This window comes from Polypterus senegalus, chromosome 13 (assembly GCF_016835505.1).
Source record: "Polypterus senegalus isolate Bchr_013 chromosome 13, ASM1683550v1, whole genome shotgun sequence".
Lineage (NCBI taxonomy): Eukaryota > Metazoa > Chordata > Cladistia > Polypteriformes > Polypteridae > Polypterus > Polypterus senegalus.
In genome coordinates, this window is record NC_053166.1 from 93721712 (window position 1) to 93735000 (window position 13289).

The 13289-nt window shown below is 36.3% G+C and overlaps 1 protein-coding gene across 3 annotated transcripts in view; it reads left to right on the forward strand.

Annotated features, from left to right (window-relative positions):
* LOC120542256 (synembryn-A-like) overlaps positions 1-13289 on the forward strand; it is a 188066-nt gene that overhangs the window by 125112 nt on the left and 49665 nt on the right. For all 3 annotated transcript variants that reach the window (XM_039774573.1, XM_039774575.1, XM_039774574.1), the window contains exon 8: positions 9245-9395. In XM_039774573.1, coding sequence (XP_039630507.1) covers positions 9245-9395 — 151 coding nt within the window. The remainder of the gene's footprint in view (positions 1-9244; positions 9396-13289) is intronic.

Sequence of the window (13289 nt, forward strand, 5' to 3'; positions counted from 1 at the left end):
TTGAAACTACGTCTTTTAAGCTTGGCTCGTGGAATTACAAGCAACCACCATTAGAGGAACTAATGTTACAACTTGGGAGTATAGCGGGCAGGCATTCCAAAATATAAGAAGGAGCAAGTTTATTTAAGGCTTTACACACCATTAGTAGTATTTAAAGGCAATTCTAAATGACCTGGGTAACCATTGTGATGACGCTAAAAAATTTTTTCAAGTTAAGATTTTTATTGCTGCATTCGGCACAAATTTTCACACCGACTGATGCCTTTTTTCTTTACAGTAATTTAGTAAACTAAAAACAAAAGCGTGAATTTTTTTCAGTGTCTCGTAATGTTATAAGAGGTGTAACTTTGCTGTATTCTTTAAGTGAAAAATTTTAATTGTAATAAACTGGTTAATATGTGATTTAAAGTTTAGGTCAGAATCAATGATTCCCCTAAATTCTTTACCTCCACCTTGATTTTTAAAACTAAGGGTTAAAGTTTATTTCTAATATCCTCATTATTTCCATATTTACCAATCACTAAGATTTCTATTTTTTCCTTCTTTAGTTTGAAAAGGTTACTACTCATCCATTCAAAATGAAGTTAATACATTGGATCAGAGAGCCAAGAGCATCACGGTCATTGATAAATACAGCTGTGTGTCGTCTGCATAGCTGTGGTAACTCCATTTGTATTTTGAGGTAATTTAGCCTAATGGAAGTATGTAGATTGAAAAAAAGCAGCAGATTCAGAATAGATCCTTGTTGAAACAATATATAATATCATGGATTTCCAAAGTAAAATTCACCACAATTAACAAAGAATTTTCTACCTGTTAAGTATTACTGTATTAAGTATTACTGTAAAGTATTACCAATTTAAGACACTGCTGAAGAAGTTAACCCATTGTCTAAGGTGATTTCTAAAAGTAATGTGAATTTCCCCTTGGGATTAATAAAGTATCTATCTATCTGTCTGTCTGTCGTGTCAAATGCTGCACTCAAGTGTATCAGAACAAGAACAGATACATGCCCTCTGTCAGCATTAACCCACAAACCCTTTTCTACTTTAACCAGTGAAGTTTCTGTACTATGTTTTGTTGTATAACCTGACTTAAAGCTGTCAAGAATAGAATGTTTATTCAAGTAATCATTTCACTGCTTAAAAACTGACTTTTCTAGAATTTTCCTTTAAAATGGCAGGTTAGAAATTGGTCTAAAGTTGTCAAAGACAGAGGAGTCGAGATGCAATCTTTAGACAGTCGGGGAAGACAGGTTATTTAATGATAAGTTCACTATGTCAAGTACATTTCTTTGAAAAATCCAGTTGGTACGTAGTTTGGGTAGATCTATTTCAGTCAAAAAATTGAACATGCTTAAATGGGGTTCAACAGGATTAACTTGGGTATGTACTGTATTATTTCTAATATTGTTTATTTTGTGTTAAAAAATATATCATAAGCCTGACAAGATTCACTACTAGTTTTTAGGAGGCACTCTATTGAGTGAGCTGGGTTTAGAAAACTATCAACAGTTGAGAATAAAACTTTTGGATTACCAGTATTCTCATTTATAATTTTAGGGAAATAGGACTGCCTCTCAAGGTGGACTGTGTTGCTATATTCAGTTATTTTTGCCTTCAGTATTTCATAGTGGACTATTAGTTTAGTTTTTCTCCATTTATGCTCAGCTCTCCAGCATGTTCTCTTTAAATCAAACGCTCTTTGGGTCTTCAAAGGTATGGTAATGCTGGAGGATTTATTAACAGTCTTTTCAGGGGCCACTACCTTACTGTAGCATTAATTTTTTACTGGTTACACTACTAGCTTTACTAAGGTAAGTAAGTTGGACTGATTGTTTAGAATATTAGCAAACTTTGAAGCTGCAGATGTATCAAAATAATGCTTTTTAAAAATATGTTTCTCATTAGTTGTAGCTATCAGTATTTTTACATGAAGTAATATACAATAATGGTCCGATATACCAATATCCACAACCTGCCTCATATCAGCTTTTAATCCTTTTGAAATAACTAAATCCATGAAGGCTGGCTGACATGCTAAGATCAAAATTGTGCAGTAAGTTCATGAATTCTCTTGCTTTTGGGTCACTTATTATCCACATGAAAATTGAAATGCATCTACAATTAGGAACTAGTCATAGTTAGTTATTATTATAGATTGGAAGTCAGAGAACTCCTCAATAAAAGATGCATTATTTTTTGGAGGTCTATAAACAGTCAATACAAGAGACTGCGACACTCCTTGAATAACCACAGCAAGATACTTGAAAGACGTGAAAGTACCAAAACTGGCATTTCTGCAGTTTAATCTACTCAAGTAAATACTCTCTAAACAGCTGCCTTTTTTGCTTTACTGAACCAAATGACCAAAACTGTAATTCAGAGGGGCTGCTTCAATTAACACTGCCGCACCATTAGCACTGAGCCATGTTTTAGTTAATGTAAGAAAGTTTATTTTCCCATCGCTGATAGATCATTAATGTAAAAAGTCTTGCTGGTTAACACCCTAATATTTAGTAATGCCACAATCTTTGGAAAAGCAGAGCTGAATTGTAGTGTTCCGGCAGTTTAAAATGGTAACCAAGTTATTTGCGTTTATTCTGCCTTGTGTTGATTTTTTTTTATTTAAACTTTGATATGTTATTCTAGATCTAATACAATGCACATCTTTAGGTGAAATGGTAATTAAGTTATATGTATTTATACCGCTTTGTCCAGGATTTTTTAGTTCGACTATGCTAATACAGTGCACATATTATAGGTGAACTCACTAGAGATTTTTCACATCCTAACATGGAATTACAGTAAACGTTATCTCTAAAATTATGTAGTCAAGAAAGACTGGTTACCTTTGAGATATTGTCTATAATTTTACCCGTATATTTCTTAAGGACTGTTGGGCTCTACTTTCTATATTTTTAACTTGTGTTCCCAGGAAAAATGACACAAATATTATACGGGCAGGTAACCGTAAGTTCAGGTGATGCCTCTTATAACAAGCATGTCATCACTGTCTGCAGGAATGGTGGGGGAGCAGTACCAGTTTTGTGTGGAGATGTTAGATTGAGGAAGTGGAGATGGACCTATGCATGTCCCCTGCATCCGTTGTCAATGTTCCCAGGTTCCGTAGTCATCATTGTCTGGAGCAGGAGCCATTGTAAAGCTGACTCCTCCCGGGGTGTGAGTGGCACAACACAGACTAGAGATAAGTATATTTACTGTGGACATCAACAAATTCTGTAAGAGATGAGCTGTCTGATTCCTGAGATGCTTTTATCTGGCAAGGAAGTGTTGAATCTGCATTTCTAGGGATTCCAGTTCTCCTACAACAATTTGAAGCTTGCGATCAGTCATCACTTTCAACAGCTTCTTCCCCAATACATAAAAGAAAATGTTCTTTTCTTTTCTTCCTTTACCTTCACTTCAGATGACCTTCATGTCACTCCACTCCCAACTCTGACTCATAATTCTTATAACATAACATAACACAACATCACTTATCAAATAACAAATAAATTAAACAACATACATCATAAATTGTTGCAGAAAAGTACAGTGATAAAGAGACCTGAAAATTAAAGCATTTCTGTGTAGTAGAAGGGAGTTTTTGATAAAAGAGATGTCCTGTGTGAGATTTTGAACCATTTTGAAATGGTTTATGACACTAAATGCCTATAGTACAGTTTTGCAACAGATAGATGAGCACAGATGACTATTTTCACAGCAGACCTAACAATACGCTAACATTTATTTTTGGTGGGAACGGTTGCTGAACCAAACCAGACAAAAAAGGAAAATGTGATTATATTTGTAAGTAGTACTTCCAGAATTGTACTAGAGTGGTCTGAGAAATATTTAACTTCTTTAGTTGGAGAAAAAAGAACAGTCAGATCCATACTGTAAGTATCTGAACAGTGACACAATTTCCATAATTTTGGCTCTGTACAGCATCACAATGAATTTGAAGTAAAGCAATCAAGATGTTATTGAGGTGTGGACTTTCAGCTTTAGTTTAAGGGGTTTTAAAAAAATATATCATATGAGCCATTTAGTCATTTTTTGCATAGTTCCACCCCATCTTCAGAGGCTCCAAAGTATTTAGACATTTAACTGACAAGCTGTTCCATAGCCAGTTGGGAGCAGTTCCCAATTATTATTTTAATAATTATTTAGCAGGTAAAATGTCTGGAAGAGATTCCAAGTGTGTAATTTGCATTTGGAAGCTGACACTGTGAACTCTCAATATGAGGTCCAAAGAGCTGTCCATGCAAGTATAAACAATTCATCATTAGGCTGAGAAAACAAAACAAACCTTTTAGAGAGATAGTAGATACACAAGTAATAGTTAAATCAACCTTTTAATTTCATTCATAAAAGAAGGCACACACTAGTGAACTCAGCAGTACCATCTAGAAAACCACAGAAGACAACTGTGCTGGATGAAAGAGAAGCATGTGGAATAGAGAATATATGGAAAACTTTTCAATGGCCAAGTCAATCAATTGAACTTAAGTCAATTGGACATGCATTTCACTTGCTGAAGACAAAATTGATGGCAGAAAGTCCATTAACAAGCAGCAACTGCAGACCGCTGCAGTAAAGGCCTGACAAAGCATCACTAGAGTGGAAAGTCATCACTTGGAGATGGAAATGAGTTCCAACCTTTAGGCAGTCTTTGAATTTAAAGGATTTTCAACCAAATATTGAAGATGATCATTATACTTATTATATTAGTTTGTCCAAATACTTTTGAGTCCCGGGGTTTGGGGAACCATGTATAAAATGTCTGTCTTTTCTAAACAGCTCATACAATATTTTTGTTAAACCCCTTGAATTAAATCTGAAAGTCTACATTTCAATCACATCTTGATTGCTTTGTTTCAAATCCATTGTGGTGGTGTAAAGAGCCAAAATTATGAAAATTGTGTCACTGTCCAAATACCTATGGACCTGACTGTACATCTGATGCGGAGCATTCTTAGCGATGAAGGTGGGATTAATGTCCCAAATGAGAGTGTGGTAGTTGCGCCCAAAAATGCGAAGGATTCCACCACACTGACTGTAAAATTATAAATTCTAGTTGGACAGGGTGTAACTGCTGTTTGTGAAAGTCAACTTCCACCGTCTTAGTGGTATTAAGTACCAGGTTATTTTTGCAACTCACCAAGGCAAAGCATGAGTAACTGCCTTTCTGTATGCTGTTTAATTTTAGTTAGTAATTAGTTCAATGGTGGTGTCATTAATGATTTTTAATGAAGGATTAGTGGACCTTTAGCCATTGATTTACCTGGATTAGAGTAGGGGGAAATACATATAGAGACTGTCTGAAAAGTGGGAGCACATGCAAACAGTTTTCCGTTTCTCAAAAAACTGTAAATCCATTTGCAAATGGAAGCAGTCATTTCAGTTTGTAGAGGTTTAGTTACAAGCAGTTCAGTGACAATGGTGTTAATTGCTGAATTGAAGTCAACAAAGAATATTCTGGCGTAAGTTCCTTTAAAGTCCAGATTCTGTGGTACAAAGCGTAGGCCCATATTTATGGCATCATCCATAGATTTATTTGCCCAATAGTATATGCAAACTGAAGTAGGACATAAGATGGGTTTGAACATGCCATTCAGACATTTTATTTAGAATTGCTATAAGAACAATGGCCAGTGTTATCTTTTCAGAGAACTGGTACATTAACAGAAGATTAAGAGCAATCTAATTCCAGATTGCCAGAGCAGTGCTTCAATAATATGAAAATGTCTGTGGGCCAATTTTCATTAATAAAGAAACTGACCCCACTGCCTTTTAACTGGTTGCAAAAAAATAGCATTTCTGTCTGCTTTGTAAAGCAGGAAACTCTGCACTTCTAATGCAGAGTTGAGAACTGATGTGTTAAGCCTCATAGGATTTGAGAGATGGAATTTTAACTTTCCCACCAATGGATAGTCAATTTTAATGTAAGAACTGAGTGTATTTTAATTTGGTTAATTAATTATCAGTTCTGCCTTCTGCAATATCGATAATGAATCAAATAATTTGTCAAGACTCCTACTTTATTTACCTTACTTTTATCTGTTGTAGAACGGGTCTTCAGCCTATAGACTTATGTCAAGGTAACTGAAGCCCACTCATTTTAAGAAACTGTATAATAAAATTTTTTGATAAACACAAGGATTATAGAAATATGATAACTGCATATGTACAGTATATAGACAATAACAGAAAGACAAACATAACATAGAAAGTCTGGCTGTTTAGTTTCTATTTAGAGTTCCAATTTATCTTGGTGCAGATAAATAATTTTACAATGCTGTCTTTAAAGATAATGTCTGATTTGTGTGGAGTTGTTGCTGCTCTGGGTAAGATTGAATGACTCTTCTTGCCCTTTGCTGCATGATCCTTTATTTGTGAAGTTCTTAATTCAGCTAAGTCTTTTACTGTGTCATCTACACAAGAGTTAGATGCTAAAGTTCCCATCTTCCCATCAAGTGATGGCTGCTTCTCAGCATTTTGAATTCACTCTCCCACAGCTTTGGCATGGGAAACTGGGTCTCAGCTTTTGCGTCCAGAAAGAGAAAGAAGTTTCTAATACTCAGCTCCCCAAACAGAGATTAGTTCATCGTTTTTTAGTTTCAGAGAGCAGATTTTAGAGGCTTTCAGTCATTTTTGGAGAGTGTGTTCAGGAGTTACCATGGAGCAGAGTGCCTAGTTAATCTCCTGAGAGTTTCCTCAGAGTTCCCTCGAGAGAGCCATTTGAGAGAGACTGAAAATATCCCCTAAAGCCAGATCTTCAGGATGGTGCAGATAGTTTTAAGGAATGTATATCTTCTCCTGATTGGATTACAGTTACAAAATCAGTGTTTCCTCATAGGTGAGTTCTTCTGTCCATTACAGTTGTCATTGCTTAATTAAAAGCTCTTTGTTTTTGCTTGAGTCCACTTCATGCCTTCTGTCTCAAGAAGTGGTGGAGGGGTCTCTGGAGAGATGTCAGTGCAACACTGATTTACACCTTTGTTATCAGATGAAGTCCAGGCAGATACTGGTACAAGCTGAAGTATAGTCACTTAGTTTGGAATAGAAGTGCAATATTATTTGAGAACTAACAGCGTCAGATTGGATTGGAGCATGAACAAGACTGAGAGAATAATAAAACTGGAAAAAAAAGCTTAAATTTTACAAGTGACATAAATTTACACCCGATCTGGTGCAAAGAAATTTAAGGTGGCCCAGAATTACGTTTTTTTTCGTAGGCTTCAGGGATTCTAGTGTTAATTAATTGAGAAATACTTCAACTACCTGTCTTTGAATACAGCAAACAAGAGAAATATTATTAATTGGTGAGAATAATACAAACTGCAACAAGGTCTCTTTTTACGCAGTAGGCCTAAATTTTTGTTTTACTGAATAAGAACAGATTTTGGGTGCTATCTTTGACACCTGTCTGTTTTTATATGGACTACAACCATATCTAGTAGCAGTTTTCACAACTGAAATATTTGAAAAGGCAATGTTTTCTAAGTAAAGGAATGCAGAGAATTTTATTTATCCACTTATTTTAGCCAAGTTGAATATTGCAGTGCTTTTTTTGTAAGCTTTTCAAATAATTGTATTTGTGTCTTTCAGTTAATTTATAATACTGCTTCAGTAGTAATTGCTAAAACTAAAGATGTCTGACCCCAAAATTTGTATTGTTAGGCATCTACACTGCTTTCCATTTAAGTCTAGTACTGATTTCAAAATGCCTTTTCTTATATATAAAGTTTTAAATAGCCTAGCCCGTACTTAATTATCCGAGCTTATCAAATCATACATATACACACAGGGGGGTGGCACAGTGGTGCAGTGGTAGCACTGCTGCCTCGCAGTAAGAAACCTGGGTTTGCAGCCCAGGTCTTTCCTGCATGGTGTTTGCATGTTCTCTGTGTGTCTGTGTGGGTTTCCTTTGTAAACTCTGTTTTCCTCCTACAGTCTAAAGATAGGTGGATTGGTAATACTCAATTAGCCATAGTATGGGGTTGGTGTTTGTGTGTTCGTCCTGCGATGGACTCGCGCCCTGTCCAGGGTTTGTTGCTGCCTTTAACCTGTGCTAGCTGGGATAGCCTCCAGCGCCCCCATGACCCTGTTCAGGACAACACAGATTAATCAATGACTGACATACACACAGGAGTTTACATTACGGTCAAGATATGGCATTGGGAATTTTGGAATCCACAAATAAAGGGATTTCATGCTCTTACTATAATTCTCAACATATGCTTAAAATATTATAGAATTCCCAAGAGTGGATGAGGTGGGCAGTGGCGAGTTAGCCATGATCACTATAACTGTAACTGACCATGGATTCCCAATAGGTTTATTTTTCCCTTAAATACTGCAAACTGTAGTTTTAATATTGTACAGTGAGTGGGAGGGAATTGGCATCTGGTTGGCCTGTGTCAACAAAACTGTAATTTTGTCTGTCTAAAACTGTGAACACCAGTTTATTTTTCCACACAGTCACCACCAACTGTTTCAGCATAGTCTATTAATACACATTTAACCAGTTTTCCATATAACCTATCGACAATTTGTGTTAATTTGTTTGACTTCATCGTTTCTCTGTGCTAGGATTGCCCCTGTTCTCATTTATTCTGTTGATAATACTTTGGGATGAAAATTTTCAATAAGATTTGGACATAATAAGTCTTCTTTTATTGGGAACTTAAAGTGTGGAAAATGTGAAAATTCATATGAGCTGAAAGCGCAGGAACTGTGTCTGACAAAAGCATTCACACGAATGCGAAGTGAGAGGACCGTGGGCATGGGCATTTAATAATAAAAACACTACTGTTGCCATGATTTGTTTAAAGTAATCTAATTGAAATTGCTGTGTTTTACTGTATGCTCAGTCTAATTTGTCTTTTCATGTATGTACAATAAATGATGTATGATTCTGCCATTGCATCATAGCAAGAAACCTGTCCAAGCATGCAACATCTATACTCGGTGAATAGCTCTGCACAGAATTAATTCAATTGGATGCGTATGTAGCAGGTGAATTGTCTTAAATAAACTGAACACAGTGATCAAGCAAGCTAACAAAACATAATAATCACTTACAAGTTTCCAATTTAAAATTTTAAGGTCAAACATTAGAAAAAAATATTGCTTAATTAATCAGTATCAAGTAAATATTTGGATATAGGTTGTAAGAATCATAGAAAATCCACTGCGAAAAGACACTCATCATCACTTTTATCTTTTTCTAATAGGCATGCAGTAAACCTCCTTGCCAACCTTCCCTTGGGGTGCCTTGATGTTCTGTTGGCTGCCCGTGTTGGTCATAACACAGTGGAGTATCTGGATATAAACATGGACTGTGTGGTAGCACTCCTCGGATTTCTGAATCGGAGATTAGATAGAGTAAGTGTAGTTTACTTATTACTGAACATTATTATTAAAATGGAGAATTTCCTTCCTACTATTAGATTTATTTATTTATTTCCTTTAGATGTGAATCCATCTTTACTCTAATTTTACTCTTTATCTAATTTAATGACCCATTTTTCTTTATGATTAATTATCTTAGATATTAATGCAAGCTGTCTGACATAGATTGAGCACTAATTTAGTTTTAGAGTGGTTGAGTATTTGCATGTATGTGCTTTAAAATGGAAGGCCAATGAGTACATTTGTCCTTAGTCTTGCCTGGAAAACTGGCTAATAAGAGGGTTAGGCCACTAATACAGTTTAGATTATGCTAATATGCTAGATTAATTATGTAAAGTTTATTATTTGCTGTTTTTATATGTATGTATTAGTATTTGTGTTAAGGTTTAAATTTGTTTTACCATCTTTGTTTGTAATGTTTGTCTAAAACCAAAAATACCTTGAAGCCTTATAATGTCAAAACTTCCTGAAAGTCTATTTATTCAATGTATGCATCACTTTATTCAGTCCTAGGCCACAGGAGCCACAGCCCATCCCAGCATTATGTGTAAAGTAAAATTCCAGCCTAGATGAAGTACAAGTCTATCAAAGGGCTCAGTTTGCTCTCACCCACCCTGAGTCATTTGTGGAAAATTTAGGGTCAGCAGTTAACTTAATTTAAACATTTTGAGATGTGGGAGAAAAACAAAGAGTAACTAGAGGGAAAAAAAAAAACTGAACTGGCATAAGAAAAACATGCAAACTCATCACAGAAGATGAGGATTCATACCCACATCCCTGGAGCTATGAGGTAGTAATGCTAATCACTACCCTTGTTTAGCTGTGTAAATAAGCTAGAACAGAGCTGAAAATGAGAATCTATTTATTATTTTGATTTTAAATAGGAATTTAAATTGTACAGTTAATTATCAAAGTTAAAGGTATGCACAAAAAAGAAAAAAATGGCATAGTATTCCTAGAAGGAAAGCACAGGATCTTTGTTGTTGTAGGATGCAACATTGTATCCTTCCCTCTAGTTGGAGAATCAGTCAATCCAAAGAAGAGCTGCCATAGTTCGAATGACTAAAGAGCTATTTTACTGCGAGTGGCCATCTGCTTTTACTTCACACTTGTTACAGCAGGGCTCAAATATCAGTGTTTAGTAAACAAGAATTGATTTTGAAGGAATCCACACACCATTTGAATATAACACAATAATTTCAGATACATTCGTATTCAAGATAAGACTAGATAGGTTTCTATATACTCAAAAAGCTTCAGAAATGTCTAACTAAACATTAATAATGTAAAGCACGTTTAACATGCATCTCAGATTCATACTGCTTCAGGTTCACATTACTTGGTTCCAGTCCGCTTTTCCATAGTGTTGGAGAGTGATTATCGACCCAAGTAAGCAATGCTAGCATTATAGTAATAAAGAAATGTTGGCAATGATTAAAAGACCCATTCTTACCTCACTGACCATTGTTGACAAAAATATATACCAGCAAGCCTCCTTTTGTTCCAGACTGGCAGAGTCTAGTATCTGAACAAATGTTTCATCAGAACAAATATTCTTTTTTTTAACAGCTAATAAAAACATTTTCAGACTACCCTAAATTTTCAAATAAACATCTAGATAACTTGTTTATTATACAGTATCTACAATGATCTTCTGAAGAAACATTTTGTCAGACATGAGATTTTTAATATTAGCTAACCTCTTCAAAGCTCATATCCTGCAGTGCTAGAAGAAGCCTAATAATCTTTTCTGGGTACATACTACTTTTAATATGGGAGACAAAATTATGTGACATGACAGGTGCATTATTCTGCTTAAGCATAACCTTTGTTTGGCTCGTACTATACAGACTGCGCTATATACCCTAGCATCCTGTTTTATTTTTATAATTACTTTTATTTGTGGACATATATTAATCCAATAAACTGCCAATGCTTTTTTTTATACTTTCTGGCTCTAAACTCTCACCTGTTATTGCTGGTATTTTATCTACAAAAAAATTCCTCAAAAAATGATCGGAACATTTAGTTGTCATAGTCTAACATCAAGTCAGTTAAGCTTCAGGGATATCAATCTGTCCAGTTATGAAGCATAAGCGATTATGAATTAAATTTACTTGCTTTGGTGAATAAGAGGTTCACTGAAGAAGCGACAGCAAGACTACCTCCAAAAAGGAATGGTTTTCCAGCTGGTGTCCACAGACAATATACTCCTTTATCCTTCCTGACTGATTCTAATCTAGTTTTACATTTTGCTGGTGTTCCTGTCACTACTGGTAGCATGAGCCAGTACCTGCAGCCAATTCAAGTTGCACATGTAGTCCAGCTCCTCCAGGATGGCACATCTATACGTGCTGTAGCAGCAAGGTTTGCTGTGTTTCCCAACACAGTCTCAAGAGCATGGAGGAGATACCAGTAGAAAGGTTGTTACATGAGGAAAGCTTGACAGGGTCCTAGAAGGGTATCAAATGAGCAGCAGGACTGGTATCTCCTCCTTTGTGCGAGGAAGAACAGGGGGAGTACTGCCAGAGCCCTATAAAATGACCTCCAGCTGGCTAGTGGTGTTCATATTTCTGACCAAACTGTCAGAAACAGACTCCATCAGGGTAGCTTCAGAGCTTAACATCATCTAGTGGGATTTGTGCTTATAGCCAATAACTGTGCAGCTCGATTGACATTAACCATAGAATACCATAATTGACAGCTCTGCCATTGGTACACAATTCTCTTCACAGATGAGAGCAGGTTCAAACTGAGCACATGTGACAGACGTGAAAGAGTCTGGAGATGCTATGATAAATGTTATGCAGCCTGCAACATCATCCAGAATGACCGGTTTGGCGGTGGGTCAGTGAAGGTCCAGGGAGGCATATCCATGGAGGGTAAAACAAATCTGCACATTTAGGCAACAGTACTCTGGCTGCTGTTAGTTTCTGTGATGAAATCCACAGTGCCATTGTCAGACCTTAAGCTGGTGCAGTGCATGCTGGGTTCCTCCTGGTGCAGGGTAATGCCCGGTCTCATGTAACCAGTGTGTAGGCAGTTCCTGGATGATGAAGGCATATTTACCATTTACCGGTCTGCACATTCCCCAGACCTGAATCCATTTGAGAACATCAGGGCCATCATGAATCAATGTGTCTGATGCCAACCAAGTGGCACCACAGACTGTCAAGGATCTCACTGATGCTCTGATCCAGGTCTGGGAGGAGATCCCCCCCAGGACACCATCCACTGTCTCATCAGGAGCACGCCCAGACATTGGTGTTATCAAGAGTGCATACAGGCATGTGGACGCTATGCCCACTACTGAGTCACATTATGAGTTGCCGTGATGAAATTCATGCAAGATGGATCAGCCTGTGATTACAATTTTTGACTTTTTAGTGTGATGTTGAGCCAGAATCTCAATGAGTTAGTGATTTTGGTTTCCATTGATCATTGCTGCATAATTTTCTTCTCAACAAATTACTCAGTATTGCTCAGTAATCAACCCATTGTCTCTAACAATTCATTCAAATGTGCTTGGGAGTTATAACAGTGATTTTTCTGTGCTTGTGGTTTACTTAATATTTTGACCATTGTGCACCATGTTTTGACTTTGCATTTGAAATTCTATATTGGGACTTTTTTGCTTCTGGATAGCCTTTATGGCTACAGGAAACACATGTTGCCTCTCAGCATTTCTGGAAAATTAGCCTTTTTATTTTATAAAAACTCTGTGTTTGCCATTATTATTAGCCTGAGTTTTTTTTGACGGTATTGTTCAGGACTTATGTGCATTAGGACTCTCAAACCCATTAACAGTATGTAAAGTTTGTTTGTTTGTTTATTAAATCTAAACTAGCCCAGCGTGAGTGGACATTG